General features: G+C 42.3%; 1 protein-coding gene across 1 annotated transcript in view; it reads right to left on the reverse strand.

The window, feature by feature from the left end:
- Positions 1-25,496, reverse strand: part of Enpep (glutamyl aminopeptidase) — a 69,961-nt gene that overhangs the window by 31,885 nt on the left and 12,580 nt on the right. Inside the window, 8 exon segments of the mRNA NM_022251.2 lie at positions 1,771-1,922; positions 2,054-2,119; positions 7,136-7,201; positions 9,206-9,340; positions 11,548-11,661; positions 12,489-12,643; positions 15,096-15,216; positions 24,824-24,955. Coding sequence (NP_071587.2) covers positions 1,771-1,922; positions 2,054-2,119; positions 7,136-7,201; positions 9,206-9,340; positions 11,548-11,661; positions 12,489-12,643; positions 15,096-15,216; positions 24,824-24,955 — 941 coding nt within the window.

Here is a 25,496-nt window from a genome sequence, read left to right on the forward strand (position 1 = left end):
AGGCCTCTAGGTGAGAGTCTCCTCACCCTACTCTTCTCGGTGTCACTGCTGTGCTGTAGAATGAGACTAAGCCCTGAGGGCTAGTTCACACTTCACAACCAACTCTCAGAGGACAATTCTAGGGTTTGTACATTTCCATGCGATTCACCCACAGGGGCCAAGGACAAGCTACAAACAGTATCCCTGCCAGCTGGGAAGAGACGCAGCTCGCCACACCTGCGTCAGGTCCTAACGCTTGCGCACAGACTCTGCCACTCTGCCTAGCTGTTCACCTCTTACTCGGGCACTAGGCTTTCACACTTGCCTTCCCATATTTACCATCATTTAGTGTCTGTTTTCTATTTTTGGAGAATTTCTCCTAAATTTACTTCAGTGAAAATTTTAGTCTTTCCTTCTGTGTTCTCAACTTGCCTTTCTAAGGCACTGTGTCTTGGACGATAAGCACAACAGTTTAAAAAAAAAATCTCTGAATATTTCTTATAAAATTCTTTCTTCCCCCCCCCCCTTTTTTCCCTTTCTTTCTGGTTCCTAAATAATGTTCATAGAGTCAGGACTTTTTCGTTTGTCCACCCGGGGTTTAAGCTTTTATGCTTAGAGATCTTTCATGTGTCTTCTAATCCCCCACTATCTATTGGTGTCTAAGAAAGGAGAATCGGTTACTGTTTCGAGTTTGCATGTGTGGTGTGTGTGTGTGTCTGTCTGTGAGTGCCTGTGCATATGCCATGGCACATGTGTGGAGGTGAGAGAATAAACTGAGGCACTGGTCCTTACCATGCACGCCATATGAGACACGGTCTCTCTATTCCACTTTGGTGTGCACAGACCCGCTAAGGATTCTGGGAAGTGTCCTAAAGCCACCATGCTTCTTGCCATGGGAGTACTGGGGTGGCCAGTGAATGCTGCTCTATCCGGCCTCACACAGGTCCTAGGGATGCAAACTCAGGCCCTCATGCTTACACGGCAAGTGTTTTACCAGTTAAATCATATCTCAAGACCAAGTTGACTATTCTTAGGGAATAGGATGCCGTCTCTTTTATAGACGGGGGACACAGGCTTTGGAAATAAGCTTCTCCCACCCATGAGCAGGTCCTAGGGGAGGCCCAACCTGCTCTCCTTGCAAGGATGTCTTTGCTCTGGAGCCTGTACTGTGGAAGTCTTTGGCTGTCCTCTACTCTTTTAGTCTATTTTTTCGGGAAGCAAGCCATCTGGATTCCTGCCTGCTGTTGCTGCCAGACTTCTGAGAGTTCTCTACAGCGAGGGCAAGAGTGATGAATGGGAACAAAGTGGAAGGGTAGGTCCAAATGGCACACTCTGGACTCATTGCTCGACCTATTTTCAGCTTCATTTCTCACAGCTCCTCTCAACTCTTTACTGCGCACTGTACACTAGGAGAGCAGAGCCTGTCTAGGGACAGGGAGGCCCCAGTTATTATCTGTCAGCATCTTTCCCTGTTCCTTTTGGGCCACGATTTCTTCTTCAGCCTTTTTCACAGCATTCCACACCACCTACAGCTCCACCCACTCATGTCCGACACCATCCCAGCCTCCTGTCTTTAACTTCTTCCATTGGTCTATTCTTTGGTGTTTACACAGAAGATATAAGTAGGCATCTACTCGGTCTGTCACTTGGCTAGCTTCGAACTCTCTGTTGCCTAAAGGCTGTACCTTTATACTGTCACATGCCAATCATACCCTGACAGCAGGACCTAAACATACGGGCAGTATTTCTGTTGAATAATGTCTACTATTCTTGTAAGTGGGTCACCATTACCCAAGTGCTGACGGTGGCTGGGAAGGGTCAGCTTTGTAGTCCAACAGAAAGCGTTTCTGGGTGACGTTCTGCTTTCCACTCACAGTAACCACAGGATAGCCCATCTGGCTAGTCCAGGTGTCCATTACTTCTTTCACTGGTTGATTACTTGCCTGTTGTTGGGGGGGGACAATGGGGCTCCATTAATTTATAAATAAAGGGAAATTAAAAATAGCTAGTGATATTAAAATGTCGTCACTTTTAAGTTGGACGAAGAAATGTTTGAGAATATTGCCTTCCTTACCTTTTCCAGTGAATCCCAAAAGTCGGAAGTTTTCGCGTTCTTGAACTTGAAGTTTTCCAAGTAAATCTGTGAAAGATACGTGCTTTAAAGCCTTTAAAGCTTTTGTTTTCCTTGTACCTCCACAGCCTCACCCAGACCTCCTACAACTGTTCATGCTGTTTCCATAGCATGAGATCAGAGAGAGAGAGAGAGAGAGAGAGAGAGAGAGAGAGAGAGAGAGCGAGAGAGAGAGAGAGAGAGAGCGAGAGAGAGCGAGAGAGAGAGAGAGAGAGAGAGCGAGAGCGAGAGAGAGAGAGAGAGAGAGAGAGAGAGAGAGAGAGAGAGAGAGAGAGAGAGAGATCATACAAGAAACAGCCATGGCCTTCTTGCAAGAAAACATTTCCAGACACTGATCTTTCAGTGCTGTTCGATTTTCACATTATTAAGTGTTCTTTCCACATTTCAGCCACCTTAAAAGTGGGCACTTCTTTAGTACTTTAGAACTTGAACTTAGACAGTAGTGGGTCGAATTTGCCATGCTGAGGAAATGAACACGCATGTAGTTTCCTCAATGATGATAAAGGCGGTGTTGAGTAAATGGGAGAAATTATTAAAGTTGGAGAGAAAGTCTTTACCCTTAAAATACTTTTAAAAACATAAACCTTTTACATAGAAAGCTGCCCCACTGGACGTTCCGCTCACAGAACTCTGCAGGGGAATTTCAGAAGCACTGGGACATGCCCCCAGAGAGCTGTCTCTGTCTTTTCTAAACCTGGCCATTGCTTGGGATGTGGGGGTTGGTCTTCTGGAGACTTGCTAGTGTTCCTGCTCTCCTTCTCCTGTGGCTTTGAGGACCTGTGCTATTTAGTATGTGGGAATCTTACCTAGAAATCAAATTTTTCATGTGTTCTCAGTGTGTAACATTTAATCCCTATGTTGCTTTAATGTTTCAGGAAGTACTATATCTAGGTCACATTATCTTCTAGATTCTTCTTTATTTCAGGTACTTAGAAATAAAACAAACTTAAAATCCCAGAACACCTCCAACAGGGCGGAGGTTGGCTTGGAATTCTGACCCCATGTTAATTCTTTTGGTTAATTCACTTCTCAACACTACCACTAGAGGGCAGGCAAAGGAAGGCGGAAATGTGGTTTTGGTCTTCACTCCAGATTTACTATAATATGTAATAACACTTAGCATACTTCCTATGGGGTTGCAAACTCCTTCAGCTCACCAACCAGATATCCCAGAGCTCCCAGGGACTAAGACACCAACCACAGAGTACACATGGAGGGACCCATGGCTCTAGGCACATGTTTAGCAGAGGATGGCCTTATGAGGCATCAATAGGAGGAAAAGTCCTTGGTTCTGTGAAGGCTGGATACCCCAGTGTAGGGGAATGTCAGGGTGGGGAAGCGGGAAGGGGTGGGTAGTTGGGGAGGGGAATACCCTCATAGAAGCAGGGGGAGGGGGGATGGGATAGGGGGTTTATGGATGGGAACTGGGAAAGGGGATAACATTTAAAACGTAAATAAAGAAAATATGCAATAAAAGGAAAAAAACCACTTAGTATATAATAACAATTCTAACTGTAGCTATAGTTAATGCCATCTTCTAGGGAACAGTGCCTTCATAAAAAAACATCTTGGAGGAGTTCATTTGTTCAGTGAGTGCTTTCTTAGTCTTTCTTCCCTGTGTAGTCTAGGCTGGCCTTGATCATGTGTCTATCCTGCTAAATGGTTTTTTTGGTTTTTGTTTTTGTTTTTGTTTGTTTGTTTGTTTGTTTGTTTACACTTACAAGATTTTCAGCAGAGAAGCTATCTTGGAACTGGATAGGACCTTAAATATTACTTAACATAATGCTCCTGTTTTTGAGATGAAAGAAATGGTCCTGGCCAAATGCCTGTGTCCTTGGAGGAAGAGATGTGTGTTTGAGACTGGTTAGCAAGAGTCTGAATGCTGGACCAATGCATGGGTATTGGTTTGATGGCTCCCCCTCCTCCTTCTCCCTCTCCCACTCCCCCTCCTCCTCTTCTTCCCCCTTCTCCCCCTCCCCTTCCTCCTCCTCCTCGTTCTCCTCTTCCTCCTCTTCATTGCAGTTTAACGTTAATGTTGAAATTTACATAAACAGTTGAAATTTACCAAAAAGTACCACTTTTGCCTTGGCCAGGTCAGTGCTTCCTAATAGTCTGTACTATGAATTTCTCTTCTTCCCCTTATCACTGTCACATCAGCTTCCCAGTCTAAATCACATGACAAGCTAGGGCATAGCTCCCTTGTTAGTTGGTTCTGGTGAACACAAAAGGAAAATGAACAGTGTGTGCTGTTAGTGTCCTAGGAAGGAAAAGGCCCTCCCAGCCCAGCCATCCATCTTTCCCCAGGTTAGTACTAATAGTAGAACAAGAGAAGATTGACACATTATCAGAATGATATCCTCCTACTAATGCCTCACCATCTATTGCACTTTTAAGAATCTTTCAGTGAATGACAACATCATTTTGTTGTGTGGTGCTGTACTTGTTGAGATGAACGCAAAAAGGAGACAACTGGTCTACCCAAATTCTGCAATGGCCACTTTTCCTAATGGAGACTCAGTCTGGGTAGAAAGCTAGAATTTGTAAAGGGAAGTCCTTGAATTCCAGTTTCCCAGGCCATGGGGCTTTGGGGTAATAGCCATGGTGTGATGACAGCAGTTCAAGGGTGATTCGAGTGACAGGTTGAATGTCCCAGGTGATCTGAGAGCTACAGTGATACCTGAAAACACCAGTTCAGGCTTGAAAAATGAAAGAAATAAAAAGTGCTTTGGTGTTTTTTTTCCCCCATAAAACCCTATTTTCCTATAAATTCCTACAAATAAATTCACACCATAACATTTAATTGTATGAAACGTACAATCGTACCCTTTAATTGTATGAAACATAGTGCCTACTAGCCATTGATCCAGGTTAAATTTATAGGATCATTTCTAGTTATGGTTAGGGACTGTTGTAGCTTGAGAAATATTAGTCTCAGGTGAGACTTTTTAAGTTAATGACAATACATTAGGGCAAGGAGGACTGAAAATTTATTGAAAGGTCTGAGCATTTATTGAATGGCTAGCTCGGCTGTTTACTTTTAAGGACTTTTTGATAGTTCTCTACAAAAATATGAAGGATTTAATTTAATTTAAAGTCAGCTCTTAAGATACTGAGAATGTCTTAGCAGCAGTTTAAATTGAAAACTATGCAAATAGAGATGTAATAAGTTTTTAAAACAAGTTTTTTCTCTTTCCTTTTAATATTTTTTTGTTTGTTTATTTGAAGTAGGGTCTCACTGTGTAGCCCTAGTTGATTAGAAATTACTATGTAGATCTGACTGTCATTGAAATCACAGATATGTCTGCCTCTGCCTCCCAAAAACTGGGATTAAAGGTGTGCCCCACCATGCTCAAGTATTTTTATTATTTATTTATATGTTCAACTCTATACATATAGACATTCACTCAACAAACATCTTCTGGATGATCTAATATGTGAAAAATTCCATGGGTGCTGAAGCACACCTAAGGACGTGGGAGTCAAGGCCTCCATAAAGATGCTCACAATAGAGAAGTGGTGAGAATTGAGTTTGAAGCTCCTAGGGAGTTATACGTGTTCATAGATCTTGTACCACAAATATCCACAGGATATTTTATTAATGAGCAAAATATCTTTGTATGTACCCTAAATATTTTCTAAATTCCACTCTCCTGTTTTAGTAGGCACATAGGCATTTTACTATTTGTCCACTAATAGGGACCACTACCTTTTAAGATATCAAAGTGTTAAATAAATGCCACCTATGAAGACATGGCTATGTGAAAGAGAGCTATAGGGGTGGTAGTGGCATGGTCCTGTAGTGGCATTATCCTGGAAAACAGCATGACAGATAACTGATAATCTGTGTAAAAATTTGTGCCATATGGGCTGTATCAAACCCTGGGCTATCACAGTGGAAGCTGGAGAGGGAAGGGAATCAGCGAGGATATTCCCAGGTTGAAACGAGCCCATCTAGAAGATGGGGCAGTTATAAGGACACATTATAGTAACTTCAATAAAGAGCAGGCGACACCAACCTGAGATGATTGGCATAGGGCATTCTAGAAGAACAAACATGAACTGGAATGTCCAGTGGAGTGACAAGTTATGAATTCTTATGCATCTTCCCAAAGGGACCAAGGTATCTGTATTCACTGACTTTATAAGATATGATTCTGGTTGGCATGAGGTAATGAGAAAGGGACTGCACAGTGAGACCCATGTTCTTACAAAAGATACAGGAATATTTGTCCCCTGTGCCTCATGAGAACGTAGGAGACTGCCCCCAAGACAAGAGGATCCTCACCAGCAACTGAAATGCAGCACCTTGACCCTGGACTTTACCACTGTTGTGGAAAAATAAGTTTCTTTTTTTAAAGCCACCTGGTCTAAGCTATCTTTTCTTTTTTTTGTTTTTTTTTAAGATTTATTTATTTAATGTATATGAGTACACTGTTGCTGTCTTCAGACACACCAGAAGAGGGCATCAGACCTCATTACAGATGGTTGTGAGCCACCATGTGGTTGCTGGGATCTGAACTCAGGACCTCTGGAAGAGCAATCAGCCCTCTTAACCACTGAGTCATCTCTCCAGCCCCTAAGCTATCTTTTCATTGCAGCCCCAGCCATGTAAAGAGTATCCACACCTGTAAAAGGTATCCACACATGTAAAAAGTATCTGCACATGTAAAGAGTATCCATACATGTAAAAAGTATCCACACATGTAAAAGGAATCTACACATGTAAAAAGTATCTGCACATGTAAAGGGTATCCACATATGTAAAGAGTATCCAGAATCACTAAGTAATCCACTTGAATTTCCCAGTGACATTTCTGGTGAATGACCACTGCAGATACACTGTAGAGCCTTAACCTGATGTAAAGCCACCCTTTATCTTTTATCACATTTTATCTCTTGCTTATCTGTTCATGTTCATGAAAAGTAAAAAAGCAATTTTCCTTAGTCAGCCAGCTGCAATTGTCACCTACATATCAGTATGGCTTACTTTTGCTACCACCAAAAAAAAAAAAAAATCGATCCTACCTGACACCCCTTTTGGAATTTCTCTGGTGTTATCCAGTCTTGAAGCATTCTCAGGATAGAAGCTCCCTGGGATGGAAAAAAGAGACCAATTAAATTAATGAGACTGTAAGGAACAGTATCAGTGAGCATTACTGCAACGTTCCATGATTGTATTCCAGTGTTTCTTGAAGATCATCCTGATGAATTACATAGTTACTGTGCTATGATTCAGGGTAAAACAAGCAAACACATACAGAGAGGGAGAGAGAGAGAGAGAGAGAGAGAGAGAGAGAGAGAGAGAGAGACAGAGAGAGAGAGACAGAGAGAGAGAGACAGAGAGAGAGAGAGAGAGAGAGAGAGAGAGAGAGAGAGACAGAGAGAGAGTCCCTTCCATGTATCTGTTTTTAAATATCTAAGTGGTAAAGGGAAATTGCTCAAATTGCCATCCAGTGACTCGAGGCATAAATGGTTATTGCACTTCCTCAAATGAGCCAGCAGGTGGCGCTTTGTTAATGAAAGAAACAGAAATGGTCCTCACCGCACGTTCTTGGCTAAAGCACTAATTCAAGGTGAAATTCTGACAAATTAATAGGTATATCACCACATAAGAAATAGTAAGTATATTTTTGAAAGGAAATATAAAATAGCTCCCTAAATAATATAGTATGAATAGATAGGTAATGTAGACACAAAACCATTTTATGTCAAATGTGTAGCTGGTTTCATTTGGTTTTATAGATCTCAAGAATCTGACACATGCCCTGATTTCCAGCTTCTTCCGTGTTGGTTAATACTAAGACACACTACTTGTACGATTTTTATATCAGTTTTCAACTAATAAACATGAATATATTGCCTTCCCACTTAGTCATTTCTACTACAACTTCCCAAGTATTTTAAATTGCATTTGGACACAATAAGAATAAGACTTAGGAACATATTTCTTTCTGACACTATTTTAAGCCCCTGTCATATCCAGGACTTAGAGAACTGAATCTGAGCATTCCGTTGTGCATTCCTAGGACAGATAATCAATCATTTAAGAGAAGGCTGAAAAAATGCCACAGGGATGAGAGGGACGCTGAAAATTGTAGTGTTGGCGACCTTCACACAGCAACTGTTTTCCCTTAGGCTGATTTTGATAAATATCATTTTAATAATTATAAAGACAACCATGTCAGTGTTCATCCACTATAAAAGCAGTGTTTCAGTCACTTAATACAATGGCTGGCTTGTGAGGACCCAAGATAGAAAGCTATACACTTAATATATAGAGTTAAATTATACTAGTATAAGTATGAAACATGTGTGGAAGAGGCATCGTGAGAGAGAGTGTCACAGAAGCTAGAGTTTGACATTCCTAGCAGCATCTCATCTAGGTTTACTGGCTAAAAAATGACTTGCCTACAAAACACAAACACAACCGCCTCTCTCTCTCTCTCTACACACACACACACACACACACACACACACACACACACACACACAGGATGAAGGTTTTTCCCTCCAATCAGGCTGCATTTGAATGTTTGTTCTAAACACCAAAGTTTTCTCCTGTTAGAAATGCCCATACAGTTAGTTGGCTGTCCCCGCTGGCCACAGAGCAGAAAAGTAAGACATAATTTAAAAAAAAAAAATCAAGGTAAGGACTGGTAGGATGGTTAGTGGGTAGAGGAGCTTGCTGCCAAGCCTCACAACCTGAGTCCAAACCTCCAATTCCACAGGATGAAAGGCAAGAGGCTGTCCTCCCTCACCATGTGCATCTGTGGCCATGCTCCCACAAAATACATTTTAAAAAAAGTACATTAGGTGTTTAGGGTGTAATTGCTGAATTATCAGAATGAAGTTGCTTTAAACAGAAGTGAAAAAATTAGAAAATTAATTCCTAAATCCTGTATCAATGATCAACATTGAGTCCTTCACCTGCAAAATACCACCTATTTAATATTTAGCCCCCGCTGTGTTCTCACCTGTTTTCCAGCCCTCACAATGAAATCTAATCATTTCTTTTTAAAAACAAAATTTTAGACATGGACTAAAAATCAGTTTAAAAAAAAAAGATGCTTGAAACCAACGCCATGTATCTCTTACCTTGCTGTATGATATTCCATCGAACACAGACGTTATTTCAGCTGGAGTAGACACCGTGACAACCACCGGATGTGAGGACATCAGGGAGTCATCCTCCTGCACAGGTAGCACGTCTTCAAGCAGCACCTGACTGAGCTGAAATTGCAGAAGGCAAAGAAAGATAGCACTTCCCCCGGATGGCTTTCTATTTTATAATATTCTATGTATTCGAAACTGTGGGAGAGGAAGGGAAATGACTCAGATTATGTAACGAGGTCTCTAGGTCTTCAAATGAATCCTGTGCGAAAAACTTCTCCACACTGATTCCAGTCCTTGTTCTTTAATTCTTACTGCTCTGCACTTTAAACCGAACCAAATGTCTCAAGTTTTCTTGTCTGGGAAATGGGAATGATGTCACCTCTCGGGGTCATCATGAACACTGACCACCGAGGTAGAGAGTCAAAAGTACTTTAATAGAAAAAGTAAAAGATAAAATAATTTGCCCGTCGTGTAATTTATTTTCAAAAAAATTATGATGCCATCAATGTTTACTGGAATGATGATTGACAACTGGAGATGTATACTTATTTATTCTTACCTCTATTCCTAGCCTTTGTCATAACTGGGACAGGGGTGCCAGCAGTAGATAGTGTGACAGGAACTGGCTAATGTCCTCCAGCGCATAGGACAGCCCATGGATGCAAGCATTGTCCTAAATGTTAATAGCTCTAGGGTGGAAGAACCCTGGTGTAAATGAATGTGCGAAGACTCGACCTTGCAGAGCAGTTTCCCCACCTTTCAAAGAAGGTTAAGGAAATGCAAGTATTTAGTGTAAAAGATAGGTTTTCCAAGAGCCAGGCTTGGTTGGCACACGCCTTTAATCTCAGCGCCCTGGAGGCGGAGGTGGGCAGATCTCTGTGCATTCAAGAAGGGGGGTGGGAGAGGGATTTTCAACAATTGCTTTAAAAAAATTTAGCTGTGACTACATGTACAAGATCAAGCCAGCCAAACTCCCAGCATGGATGGAGGAGAGGTTACGCTGCCCCACCCCTACCAAAGGAGCTATTAGTAATCAATGGCTATGCGGAGGAAGAGTCTGCTTTCTGCAGAAATGTGGTCCTTGTTACCCTTGTTCCAGTAGCTGGTCCTATACCTGAGTGCTTTGGGTTTGTTCCTTCGTTTTTGCTCATTTTTATAAGGACATAAAATTGTGAAGGAAAGTGGAGCAGTGGGGTAGATGGAGGGAAGAGGCAGGAAACAGAAAAAAAAAACCTTTTTAAAGGTGAAAAAGAAAAAGTTATAGATTTTTTGGAGCCCCAAGGAAGTTAAACTTCCATTGGATGGTGCTGTCTTTTATTTTCAAACTCGCCTTTTAGTAGTCTTTCTGTGACACTTAGAAGGCAGTGAAATTTAGAGGTCATTTAAAAATACTTTCGGAAGTCAGAGAAAAATTAAAAACAACTCTAAGTTGAGAAGTCTCGCTATATCTTTATCAAATTCACGTGGAAGGCTAAGCCCTTTGAATGTGCTTTGTTGCTGTTCCCCTTTACCACAACCAGATGAGGTAGTTCTTATGTCCACCTCTGTTTAAAGGGATGCAGATGAGGGAAGTTACTCAGTATCAAAAACAGTCCAGCAGAGGGCAGTATTCTACACGCTTCACGGCACTCTCCATTTACATCTATGGAGAGTACATACGTGTGTATGTACAGCCAGAGACGAATACTTACATGATCTAAATACAAACAGAAACGGCTTAATTTTCCTAAAGAAAATTCTGTACCATTGCTGGAAATTTTTATTCTAGCTCCATTGAAGGCACACTGTGAGAACGTTCACTATGCCTACGGTTTGGGAACTTGGACGCTTACTTGATACAGAACACTGGTCTCTTTGGACGTTAAAGGAGACCTGACCCAGAGAAGACCGTGCACCTGGCTCACGGCCAAGCTTCCTGCTGTGTATCTAAGAGGTGACGTATTTAGGATATGAGCTTGTGCCTGACTGCTAAACTTTTACCTCTTCACCACCTTCCAGCAACCTGCTCAATTCAAACAGCTTATTAAATAAGACTTTGGAAAAGCTGACACTCTACTTCCTGGAAATTTAAGGCGGGTGTTATCTATACTTTCTCCCTTGACTTCCCGATTCTTCCAGGTGTCTGTCTATGGCTCCCTACTGCCTCCGTGACCAGGTAAAGGCTCTTGGCAAAGAACAGCTCAGAAGTCACTGGCTCCCATCTGCCCTCACAGTCTACTATCCAAGACCACCGTTAAATTTGACCCTGATCGTAGACCATTGTCAAAGGTTTCAGTCGAGTTTCCACAAAGAAAAGCGACTCAGAGAGTATGTTTAGAACTCACCATCTGCCAGTCTGCTTCTGCGTGGTTTACTCCCAAGAACTCGAAGAACGAAGCAAATCCTTCATTTAGCCACAAGTCGTCCCACCAGTCCATGGTCACGATATTTCCAAACCACTGAAATGAGAAGCCAGGAGGAAGTAGTTAAGATGCTTATTCTCGTGGTAGAGAGCTGTGTAGGAAATTTCACAGCATGGATTTGTACCTGACACAGAGGAGTCACCGTTGTACCTAACATGTATTTCCTACTTTATCTTGATTCGAGGAATGTTGAATTCTCCAGTTCATTCCCATATTTTAAGGAATATACAGTGTTATAGGAAGGCCTCTTGTGTTTTTTGTTAAAGATTTATTTATTTTATGTATGTAAGTACACTGTCACTGTCTTCAGACACACCAGAAGATGACATCAGATCCCATTACAGATGGCTGTGAGCCACCACGTGGTGGCTGGGAATTGAACTCAGGACCTCTGGAAGAGCAGTCAGTGCTCTTAACCACTGAGCCATGTCTCCAGCCCCCCCCCCCCTTGTGTTTTTATTAAACTCAAAACGGTCTAAAGCAGTAGTTCTCAGCCTTCCTAATGCTGCGACCCTTTAATACAGTTCCACGGGTTGTGGTGTGGTGACCCCAAACCATAAAATTATGTTTGTTGCTACTTTGTAGCTCTAATGTTGCTACTGCTATGAATCATAAGATACATATCTGTGTTTTCTGATGGTCTCGGGGGAGCCCTGTGAAAGGGTCATTTGACATCCACAGGGCAATGACCCACAGGTTGAGAACCCCTGGAAAGTTTCTGCACAGTTAAACGTTAGTTAGCATTTAGACTGACTTTGACACGGGATGTCTTATTTCTCTGTGCTCATCCATACTTTTATGACTGCTGTGGAAGAGGCCAGTTTTAAAAAGGAAGTAGATTTGCTTCGGGGGCCCCTCTCTACCTGGTGCACGAGCTCGTGGGCAACCACGCTGGCTACTCTCTGCTGGTTGGATGAGGCCGATAGCAGGGGGTCATAAAGCAGGTTTGTTTCTCGGTAAGTGACAAGTCCCCAGTTTTCCATGGCGCCGGTGCCAAAATCTGGAATAGCAATTTTATCTACGGAAAAAGACAGAGCAGTGAGAAATACATTCTTTCCACTTGTTCACAGTGCTTCTTACCAAATTAAGTCCTTCGGTTGGCTTTTTTAAGGCTAAAAATAATGTTTCAGAGTGAGAAGCAGGAACCATTTGCGCAAACATTCGGCCCTAATACACTCAACATTCCCACGGAGAAGTTCCTGCTGCCTCCGGACTTCAATGTGTCAGCCCTCCCTGTCTTCCCTTTTTTTCTTAAGGATCACGTGACTGCTCTTTTATTCGAAGCCTGTAGGGTTTTACGTCTTTTCTTCTCTGTACAGTACTTCATTTTTTATTAGTTTTCTCCATCCCTTATTTATGACCTTGGTTATAAACAGCATCTGTTTGGGGGATACAGTGTTAGGGAAAAAAAGGAATGATGTCTTTTATGAGATGAGAAGACAGAGCTTGTCAGTTCACAGAGACAATTTGCATGTCAAGGACACAGACTTGGAAACCCCATCCCCTCCAATGATGTACAATGTAAGGACGGTTTGATTCTCTGACTATCTAATCCTCTTTCCCCTTCCCTTCCCTTTGCCGTCTTCTTTTATATTTTAAATAAGTTAATGTTTTTGATCCAGGTCACAGGAATTTCTGTATTTTTCTCTGGATTTTAAATATAATATCTAATAATATAAAAATATATAACATTGATATGTGATATATGCTATAATAATAGATATGGTATCTAATAAAATCGAGAAGAGGCAGTGTTGAGCAAACAGGAAGAGTATTGATTAGTGGGAAATACAGCTCCCTCAGCTAATGAACTAAAACCTGAATGGAATTTTATTACTACTAAATGAGAACCCAAATTTCAAATAAGTGAAATTTCATTCTAACATGTCAGAAGGGGGCCTTTCTGGTTAAAATAAAAATTTCTTAAGGATCTGTGTAAAAGAATAAAAGATATATATCTTCATTAAAAATCAAGGTAATAGTAGTGATTTTCTTCTCATGATATTCTCATTCCAGGGGTTGGTCACTATGGCATAAGAATATCCCTAAAGCTTGGGAAAGTATTGCCCCCATAGGCAACATTTTTCACAATGTTGGAAAGTATAATTTGCACACATCCTTGAGCAAATGAAAGTAATCTCTTCTCTAGTGAACACAGACATTATAATTAATCAATGTCAATTCGATTACCTCTTGACGTACGTGAGGACACCATTTCCGAAGGCTCTACCTTACAGCTAATTCTGAAAGTGTTGACGATGCACAGGGAAGCAGAGGGGAAGGGAAGACAAGAAGGGGAGGAAGAGAGACACTGGTGTGAGCTCTGCATCTGGGGTCACCATGACCACATGGAGTGAGACAAAGACAATGAACTCTGCAATCGGTTCCTGAAACATCCAGAATTTTCCTTCTAACTCTGGTGAAAAGCTACTGTCTTTCTGTCTCCCCTCATAATTGATAAGTGATACAAAGCCATTGAAATGAAAATGAGGTGTGTGTGGACGTGTGCCATGTCCTCTGCCTTCCACAGGATTTATTAGGTTGGTAAGTACTTGATAAGGAAGTGGACTCTTGGTTGTCTCTCTCTTTCTGTCTCTCCACGTATCTCTCTGTGACTCTTTCTGTCTCTCTCTGTCTCTGTCTGTAGTCTTTCTCCAAGACAAGGATTCTCTATGTAGCCCTGGCTATCCTGGAACTCCCTCCATAAACTAGGCTGGCCTTGAACTCAGATCCACCTGCCTCTGCCTCCCAAATTCTGGGATTAAAGATAGGCACCTCCACAGAACAGGCAGTTGATTGGTTCTCTTAATGTCTTCCCTAGAAGTGTCTCCAAGGGTCGGTCTTACAGTTACAACTTTGTTCAAGTCACTCAAGCTTGTTTGTGCTGTTGACAGAGATAGCCTTGTCCATACACCAGAATATGGCTTTCTTTGCATTTTACCCCCAAAAATGTATTTCTCTTCACATTGAAGAAAAGAAAACTCTGGAAGGAGCTTCAGTATTTCATTCCCAGGGCTGAAAAGTCTTGCACAACAAGGGTCGGGTTGGAAGCACACGGGCCTCTTACAACATCACTGACCCTTACTGTTTTCCAACTTCCTTAGGAGTGTCATGCATGCAAACTGTTGGAGGAGACCTGATTTTTAAATCAAATGACGGAGGTGGCTGTTCTGGCCCCACTGCGAGTAAGCTCTGCAGGAGTCACTTTCCAAATCAAAGATTAGATCTTCATCATATCAGAGGAGAGAGTGACTATTATTTTTGAAAGACTCCGGTATGGATCTTTGAGCTTGTAGTTAGCTTCAGACAAGAAGTGCAGGCACATACTAAAAAGGCTCAGAGATGATCAGTAATTAATGGTAATATAGCTAGACACACTAGGGTAACTAAAAAAAAAAAAAAAAAAAAAAAGACAAAACAAAACAAACCCAAAGGCTACTTGAAAGGAGGAATTGAAAGTATTTTCTCACCCAGTTTCGGAAGAGAATACTCCATAGCGAAGTAGTCTTCAAAGAAGTCAAACACAGCTTTGGTTATGTTTGCCGCATACTCTGCTGTTTGCTTTTGGTTGGGCTGGACGTAAACAGTGAGCTAGTAACAGAGCACAGACATTCAGAGAGGTAAGTCTTCATCTGACCAAACGCATACCCACCAACTGTGGGGCATTGATCTAACTGAACGCCGGAGGCCTTTGGGGTCAGAGCATCTAGTTCGAGTCCCCAGCCTGCTTCGTGTAGCCTCGCACAAATCACTTCACGGCTCTAAGACTTGGGTAAAGAGGGTCATGAAGATGTAACTGTGTGACATCAGTGGGCAGAAACACCTTAAGGTCTGGTGATTGGCATGTAAACCGTTGCTACCAAAGCCCGGTAGCGTGTGAGACATTGACAGGTATGATCACCCTTCTAGAAATCTGTGTTGCCTGGGGCTGGAGAGATGGCTCAGTAGTTAAGACCACTGACTGCTCTTCCAGAGACCCCGGGTTCAATTCCCAGCACCCACGTGGTGGCTCACACCTGCCTGTGACTCTAGTCCCAGGAGATCTGACACCGTCACCCAGCCATACATGTCAGCACACACAAAATAAAAATAAACAAATCACTTTTTAAAAACTGAAACAGAAACAACCCAAACCCTTGCATTGTCTATGTGTCTATTTGTCTTTCCTTGTAGCCACTGGTTTGTCTTGTGTACGCAGTTCCTTGTGAGAAAACAAATTCATTTCATTTTTCTCATTGAAGGTGCTTTTGACCACATGTTTCTTTCCCCTTGGTAACATTCTTCTCTGCTTTTCTAAATAGCCCCAGCCATGTTTCCGTTTCACTCCCAGAGCCTAAAATACGATGACTCAAAGTTTTCCCAAGAGGGAGTGAGTAAGAACCATCTACTCTCTGAGTTGCCGGAGTATTATTTTATGTCCCTATGACCTAATTTACAACCAAACTGAGTGCAGATTTTTGTCTCAACTCTGATCATTCATGACTTTATTAAAAATTATTATTATGAATCCTTCTAAGCAGATGAATAGATGCTGTCCCTGGATGCTAGGATCCGGGCTGAGGAACCTTCTGATTGTCTCGAGATTTCTTTTCAGTGTGCGGAAGAGGGAAGAGTGCTTTAGACTACAGCCCACTATATTGGTGAGAAAGTCAAGTGAAGTATGAACCTGATCCAAAACCCTCCAGCAATGGTGAGAGTTAGTCATTTCAGTAAGTTCAAGACTATTGACCCAACTAGACCAGATGATTCAAGATCAGAAAAATGAGGAGGAGAAGGAGAGAGAGAGAGAGAGAGAGAGAGAGAGAGAGAGAGAGAGAGAGAGGGAGAGAGAGAGAGAGGAGACCCACTCATATCCTGTTCCCATTACTACAGAGACTGCAATGATGATGTTCCTTTGAGCATACACCCCCTGGCCTGTCTCTTAGAAGAGCTCCTATAATATAAAGGGCAAATAGTGAAAGAATGTCCCTTAAATGGCCAGTGCTGACCAACTGCTCCCCACCTTAGCTGATAGTCTCACCTCTTTTTCATAAATCGAAAGGAACTCCCACCTCAGTCAGTGACCCTCTCAACCCTCTTTGAGCTTTTTAGGGCTTAACTTGCCAGAAAAGAGATGATCCATTTCTTCTACCTTGCCTATCCTCTTGTTTCATAGTGACAGACCTTCTCCAAGTGATAACTGAACCCAAGGACCCAGCTGGAAGCCCCTGAAGGGAACAATGGTGACTTTCCATGAAAGATCAAAACCACCATGGTGACAGGGCACTGCTTACTATGAGGAGAAAGGCTCTGAACCTTTCACCTGTCCACAGGTTGGTGTGATAGCCTCACTAAGACTTTTTGCCACACTCACTCTCCATCAGACATTTCAGGGAGAGCTGTCCCTCTTGACACTGGCCAGAGGTGTACACACACACACACACACACACACACACACACACACACACACACACACTCTTTGTGCTGTCTGTTTGGAGTGAGAAGCCAAGTTGAGGAAAAGGAAAACCAGAAGGTAGTGAACCCTCTGCTTTAGGTGAAACTGTGGGGAAGAGAGAGACTTTGTGTTCTTTCTGCTATTGCTTTCCGATTACCCACAGAAGCCAGGTCCCTTTTACTGAATCCAGGGCTTATCATGCACACAGCTATACTACCATTGAGTTGTGTCCCCAACTCACACAGACTTCGTCCAAGCATGCTTTCTGCAAACAGTATCAGTCACTGTTTTTCTTTCTCCACATTTCTGTTGGTGACAGCAACAGTAAAGACTGCCATCAACATTCCTTCCTTCCTTCCTGGTTTTCCAGGGAATGCCCCAACCCCATCCTCACACAGAAGCATGCACCGTCTGTACCCATCCAGCTACAGATTACTCATCACCTAGGACCCCCAGACGACCCCCAGAGGTCATATTTTCCAGACACAGAATTGACCAATGAGCTAAGGAATCATAGACTAGCATCCTTGAACTGATTCTACAATCCCTTATCTCTACAATTATAAAATCCAAAGGGTTTTGAAGATTTCACAGTTAACCGACGCATATCCGTAAGTGTAACCTATCTGCTGTGCGTCAGGAACATAGTTTGACACAGAAGATTCTACTACAGGCCAACAATGTCTGCCGTCTGAAGCCTCCGTGTTCTGTGTTTCAACTACAGAACACCTATGATGACCGGACTGAAGGAATTAGAAAGACTGTCCCCTCTGCAGATGCCCCCACTCCTGCTCTGCTGCTGCCCATTTCCAGCTCCCCGACAGTGGCACCATCATGCACCATTCCTGTATCCCTCTCCTTCCTTGGGGCTCAACACAGGTTAATCTTTCTCTGTTTTCTACTGGACCTCAGCACTTTAGTCCAGGAGAAAATCCCCTGGAATCAGCATCACTTTTACTAATGAGTATTTTCTTTCTGGTTGACACACTCACTTGGCTTTATGGAGTGTATTCTTAACTTCGTGACTAGCTGCTCGGAAATAATGCTTCTCTTTCCTCATCTTCAAGACATAGCAGCCTTTAGTATTCAATGAGTTTATTGATGGTTAAATATGAGGTTTATAAACTTTATCTATAAATGTGGGGATTCTAGAGCCTAACTGTTACGCATTTGTTTTCTAAAGTAGGATATCTGCCCTGAGGAAATTAAATTTCTGATGCACACCACCACTACAGAGGACTTGCCACACTTCAAAACACTGTGTCTACTGCACAGCGGACTTTATAACTCCACTGTAAATTGATTCTTCTTTGAGTCCTCAGTGGAACTGTCATTATTTCAGTAGCTTTTCCCTTTTCATACTGATCCCTGTTATAAAGCAGGTGTAGTTTTGTAAAGGTTCACTTATTGTATGTCCTTCGGCTGCACACATGTCTGTGTATCATGTGTGTACCTGAGCAGGCCAGAGGGAGTAGCAGAAAGATTCCTTAGATAGAGGTGGTGGCGAGCAGCCATGTGGGTACTGAGAATCGAACCTGGGCCCTCCTCGAGAGCAGCTTTCTCTAAACTAGGCATTTAGAATTAAGACGATGCCTTTCATTCCAGTGTCTCTTGTTTCTTTGTTAGACTTGACTGTTGTGACAAACCAACTAAGAGCCACTTAACAAATCTTTAAACCATCCTTTGCCCCACCCCCTATTTGTATCCAAACTCCAAACTTGTACAAACCTCCCCAGTGTTTACTTATAAGTCTCACTGCAGGTGATGTTAGCTCTTCTCCTGCTGGGAGCTTCTCATGCTACATATCAGATCTATGCATGAACAACTACTAATAGAATGCCATATTTTATGTAACTGCTGATCATTTTATTGAAACTCTTACATGGATCCTGTTTCTACAACCTCTTATTCACTATTAGAAATTCTAAGAGCTCTAGAAATCAAAAGTATCTTATTTGTCTAGATTAACTAATTTGATAATGTCATTGGATCTGAACTGGTAGATGGATTTTCATATCTTTTATTTTTCCTGTTTTACACACACACACACACACCTATATCTACACACATTGTTTATCAGGTACTGTCCCAGGTCCCATGAAATGAACAATGCACCAGTATTTGAAAAAAGTTGCCTTCATATAAATCTAAAAAACGTGTGATGTCTAATGTAAAACTATCCCCAAAGACCTGTGACATTTATTTAAATTTTTTGAGTCCAAAGGGGATTTAAGTGGGTGGTGGTTTGAATGAGATTGGGTCCCATCATATGTTTGAATACTTGGTCCTCAGTGGAACTGTTTGGGAAGGATTAGGAAGGGTAGCTTTTTTGGGAGGAAGTGTGTCACTGGGGATGGGCCCTTTCATTAAACTGCCTGTCATCTCCAGTGTTTTCTCTGCCTCATGCTTGCAGATAGAGCTAAAAGGTCTCCATTGCTGCTTTCATTCAGTCATCATGGTCTCCTACCACTGTGGAACTGTAGACCCAGGTAAACACTTCCTTTTTTAAGTTGCCTTGGCCAGCACGTGCTGTCACAGCAGTAGAAAAGTAACTAAGGCAAAGTGAAAGGCACAAAAGAGAGCAGAATTCAGCACAAGTTTGGTTCTCCCCACACCATCACTCTGCCTCTTTTCTCCACTAGTAAAGACTTCACGTCTCCTAGCTACACAAGAGAGAAAGCAGCAGTATTATGTCACAGAGAGATGGCTGGATTGAATAAGATAACATTTCTACAGTGTTTGACACATCCAACTTCTGGGTCTCATTGCCAGAATCACTATCGTGGATAACACATTCCATTATTTAGCCTTGGTGACTCTTTATCTGCACTTCCTTCAGTGTGAGTGACAGCACAAGGTGGCATCCACATTGCTTTTAAGAGCAATGGAGAATGAGGGGGAAAACTGGAAGTGAATCTTGTGCTTTTGAGATACAAAATTATAGGTTCTTGGTACCCACACAATGAACGGTGAAAGTCAAGCTATTCGATTTGCAGGGGCTTCATTTAGAAAAGCTTTCAGACATAATTTCAGAAACCCAGGAACCAAACAGAGCAAAGAGTTGTCATTGTGGTAAAGCATGAGATAGAGACTAGAAAAGCATCCAGGCTACCCCATCTCAAGAGACAAGAGATTTATCTAGGTCAGGAGAATAAAAAAATTGACCATGGTGGTAGACCATGAAATCGTGTACAGATCTGATATCAGGACACTAAACTTGGGAAGACTCTACAAACAGAAAGAACCAGTTTTCAGACTGACAAACACCTTGCTACCATTGCCTGCTCAAAGCTAGGTGTGATGGCTTGGCCCAGGGAATAGCACTATTAGGAGGCGTGGCTTTGTTGGAGTAGGTGTGGCCTTGTTGGAGAAATCATGTCTCTGTGGACCTGGGCTTTAAGATCCTCTTCCTAGGGATCTGGAGAGATGGCTCAGTGGTTAAGAGCATGGATTGTTCTTCCAGAGGGCCTGAGTTCAATTCCCAACAACCACATGGTGGCTCACAACCATCTGTAATCGGATCCAATGCCATCTAAGGACAGCAACAGTGTACGCATATAAATAAAATAAATCTTTATATATATACATATATATAAATATAAATAAATATATATATAAAGACCCTCCTCCTAGCTGCCTGGAGGCCAGTCTTCACCTAGCAGCCTTCAGATGAAGACGTGGAACTCTCAGCTCCTCCTGCTCCATGCCTGCCTGGATGCTGCCATGTTCCTGTCTTGATGATACTGGACTGAACCTCTGAACCTGTAAGCCAGCCCCAGTTAAATGTTGTCCTTTGTTAAGAGTTGTCTTGGTCACGGTGCCTGTTCACAGTGGTCAAACCTAAACTAAGACATCAGGAGAGGACCTGGGTTCACCTGAGGATGCTACCCGTCTGCTGTATCTCAGTTCCCATCTCCATTGCTGACATTGTCCCCTGAAAATCTGATCACACATCCTGGTTTGCTCGGGAATGTCACAGAATGTAAACCTGTCGCTGACCTCTCGTCCCTATTGAGTTCATGTCAATTCCTATATTATTTATAAAAACCTATGGACGGTCTCACAACTAACAGGTAATAGCCCTATTTCCTAGCACCATTCACCCCTTGGAGGTTGCAGGGTCTCAACTGAACTATTCCAGACAGATACACCAAATACCAGATACAGCAAATGGCCCAGGACCAGGCAGGACACTAAAACCAACAGGAAGTTGTGGCTTTTTCAAGGATGATACCATCAGAAGCATGCTCGGATGGCCCTGGGCAGTGATGGCTGACTCTTACATGTCAGCCCAGAGAGGGCGACGGAGGGAGAGGGAGAGGGAGAGCTTGACATATCTGCGCTATCCTTAAGACTTGGAACGTTCCTGAGTACATGTATGTTCAATAAAGTCATAAAATAATCCACCTGAAGACTTTTCTGTTTCATTATCAATGCCAAAATAATCAGAATGAGAAAGAGAGACATCTACACAGCTTTCACCCCATTCTTGCATATGCATTAGGTGATATTATTGAAGATATCATCACTGTGCTTAGTTTTGCGTCTGTATTCTAAATATTATAGCAGGGCAGAAAGTTAGAAGAGTATTTGGATAAAACAAAACCGCAAAACCGCAGTGGCACATGGGTTTTCTTTGTATGCTTTCACGTTTGTCTTTCAACGCAACTCCTTCTTTGTAGATATTGAGTTGATATGGATTTTTCTGTTATATTCTTTATGTTTTGAGTCTCATGTAATCTACACTGACTTTGAACTCACTCTGTAGCCAAGGTTGGTAATGAACTCCTAATCCTCTGGCTTCTATCTCCCTGTGTCATAGTCGAGTTTCTATTCCTGCACAAACATCATGACCAAGAAGCAAGTTGGGGAGGAAATTTTTACAACTAACCACTTATAATTCATTTTTGAAAAAGAGTTATAAGACTTGGTGGGTTTCCTCTCTGTCACACTTCTGTAGGTCTAAGACAGAATTTTATTTGTTTGTGCTTCTCTCTGCAGTGAGCTGTATCACACTGGCCACAGTTTCTCCTGGGAAGCCAATACACCAGCCTTCAATGCAGGGTGAGCACATGAAGAGCTTGAGGAGGCAAAAGGAAGTCTCATGAAGCAATGGCATGCACATTGCGTGCTTCCGGTCCTCAGGTAACGTTCTGTTCAACTTTTAAGGGAGTCTATCTCACATTAGCAGAAGAGGCAGAGGGCAAGGCGTCCCGTGGAGTCAGCTCCACAGTAACCACCTCGCTGGGTTCTGACTAGAGCATCCCAGGGGAATTTCAGAAAGCAGTTGAGTTTCCTTAGTCTCTTAGGAAAGAGACCAGAAAGGAATAGTTGTGACAGGATGTCCTCGCTCCCCTTCCGAAGGATGGGAGGCGCTGCTGATTTAAGACAGAGCATTCTGTGGTCAGCTTTCGCAGGAGAGCCATTTAAGAAGTATTTACTACTGTTGGGATCTTCTGCAAACTGGTATTTCCCACTACGCTGCTCTATTCCTTTACATAATGCCCATCCTTAGAATCTAGCCAAACAGATACAGGCCATAATGACTCGCCTAGGCAAGCAGAGCTGCCCAGGAGACTCAGTGAGGGAAGCCATTGGGAAACTCCAGCTCACACTTGCTAATAGAAAGTTGCGAAGAGTGGAATGTCCTCTGCTGGTCGCTTGGCTGCATTCTGACTCATAAACCTACATGAGCATGGAGGAATTACTCAGCCTTTCTTCCTTGTCTTGATGCTCTACTCAAAATAAAACGAAAGTACCCAGAATGTAATCATGTTGTAAAAATGTAATGGGAGAAACACCTGTACATGACAATGGTAGTTTATCATGGGTTCTAAAGAAAGCACTCAATAAATATTCCACATTTGCTATGACACTGGGAGAAAACGATGAACTCCTCGACTAATGGACTCAACTTAATACCAAGCCAGAGGCATACCGCTGCCTATGAGAAGTATAGTCTAGAAAAGCAATTTCCCTTATTGATGCCATTCCCCCAATACACTGTATTATCTTTGGATAATACAAAGGGACTGGGTGGTACCCTTGATCACACTAACAGTCACATCAAAGGCATGAGAAACTGTTGAACTGGACCAGTCCTCCTGAGCCCCAAGCTCAAGGTCACTGATTGTTCCCCCACTCACCATAACATCTATGTTGGAAACCCAGTTTTTGCTTGTCTCAGTATCAACTCCATTGAGTTAAATGGGGTTAAAGGAAGGCACCTTTCTCCAGGAGCAAGTTTCATGGGAAGTAGAAGCATCTGGCTCTCCCCTCCCAATGACTGATGACAAGGTAAATGCTATTTTCAGAACCGCTACATTTCCCAGAAAACTTAGCAGAGCATGACGCTTTGGAAAGAACACAGAACGTGAGTCCCTACCAATCCCCAGATGGCTCTTAGGCAAAACATTTTAACTCTGTTGGCTTTGAGTTTCTCATCTGTAAGATGGGGTAGTGACTTCTTTCTTATAAATACATACTGTGGAAAGTCCTATGGTTGTATGTGTGTGTGTGTGTGTGTGTGTGTGTGTGTGTGTGTGTGTGTGTGTGTGTGTGTGTTACAGAGGTGAGTTGATTTACTTTCTAAGCAAACAAGAATCCAAAGAATGGCAAGTGGGGGCTTCCAAAACAAACCAATTTAAAAAGACATTTATTTTTGTATTATCCTATGTATCTGGGTGTTCTACCTGCACGTAAGCTTGTGGATCGTGTGCAGGCCTAGAGCCTGAGGTAACCAGAAAAGGGCATCATATTTCCCAGAGCCAGAGTTACAGATGGTTGTGAGTTACCATGTGGGTGCTGATAATCTTCTCTAGGACCTCTGGAAAAGCAGCCAGCGCTCTTAACCTCTGAGCCATCTCTCCATTCCCCAACCAAAAGAAAAATTGTAGGTAAAACTGATGTTTGTTTTTCAAAAGCAAGTCATTGGGAAAGCAAGATAAATCGTCAGGTAAGGGGACTGGTGCTACTCTAACAGAACTGAAGTAGTAGAGGAGAGAATAACCCCCCACTGGGTGACCTCTGACCTCTGCACCATGCTGTAATATACACTCCCTCAACCCCCATACTAAATAAATAAATGCCAAAAAAATGTAAAGGAAGTTATTGAAGACGTTGTTTAAAATAACATATATTTCAAAACTATATATTTCATACTTTCAAAACTATTCCTGATACGTTGTCAACTTTTTAAAGTGTCTTGTACCAGTTTGTTGATTTAAAAGTTTTATAATTTGAAATACACATTTTTTGTTTTGTTTTTTTGTTTTTTTGTTTTTGTTTTTTTTTTTTTTTTTTTGCATCAGGACCTTGGGAAGTTGCCGCCTGGTTTTAATTACATATAGACATGACAACCATGAACTGTTCAGCTCCTGGTTGCTTGTAGAATACTCACCTCCCCACACTAGCTCTCCTGAGGCGCTCTTCCTAACACATGTGCCTAGCTTTGTAACAACATTGGGTAGGGTCATAGAGTTTGTCATACTTGGACTGCTCTATATGGGAGCTGGCTTTGAATTTCCAGTGCATTTTCCCTTTAAAATAATTCAAGACTGTGCATAGGAATGGCTGTTCCTTCGGTTTATTGATTACCTGTGTTCTGTAGCTTGCACTCTTCTGTACTGTTCAGTGTACCATGATGCTAATTGGGTTTCTTTTCTTGCCTATTGTATGGAAAACTAATAAGCAATTATTTTGAAAAGCCAGAAAGCTAACCGCAAACACGCGGGTGGCGAGTATTTGAAATCTAGTAAGACTCACTGGTTTGCCACTCCTGGATGTTCTCTGTATCGAGGTGAACTGATGTACAGCAAAGCACACCAGGTAAGTGCTCATCGGGACGGACTTCATGAAAGTGGTTTTCTTCCAGTCGTTATCCAGTGTCTCTTCCTTCTATTGGGAAACAGAAGATTATCTCTTACTTTATGAATAAGGCAAACAAACGAATTCCCTAAGCCCCGCTCCCTACTCAGAACTTCATTTTCGAAGAAGTTTGGTGACTCAGATGCTAAGGGGTAATGCTGAAAAGCCTGTGGGAAAAGTCACTTTGTTTTGTCAACACTGGAAATGACTGAATTACAGCCTGGATCAGACCTCTCAAGGAAAAGTAAGTTTAACTGGAATATCAACTGGGCAGGAGTTTACCTATCTGGAAAAAAAGAATCCACAGAGCTGACCATGTTTTAAGATTTGATCCCTTCATGGAGAATAGGCTGAATCTTGCAAAAGGAAGAATTAAACAGGCAGCGTGTTTCAACATGTGTCAGGAGAGTAGTGACTGTGTAAATAATGTGTTGGCTTTTCTTCCCCAACTCCAGCTATCTACGTTGAAAAGCCAAGGAATGGATACTAAAGTCAAGGCCCTGGTCCCCACTGTCAGAAGGGATTCCATTATTTGATCCAGCTACTAACTTGTCTGGGTTTCTTCATCCAC

The sequence above is a fragment of the Rattus norvegicus genome, chromosome 2 (genome assembly GCF_036323735.1).
Source record: "Rattus norvegicus strain BN/NHsdMcwi chromosome 2, GRCr8, whole genome shotgun sequence".
In the NCBI taxonomy this organism is placed as follows: Eukaryota; Metazoa; Chordata; class Mammalia; order Rodentia; family Muridae; genus Rattus; species Rattus norvegicus.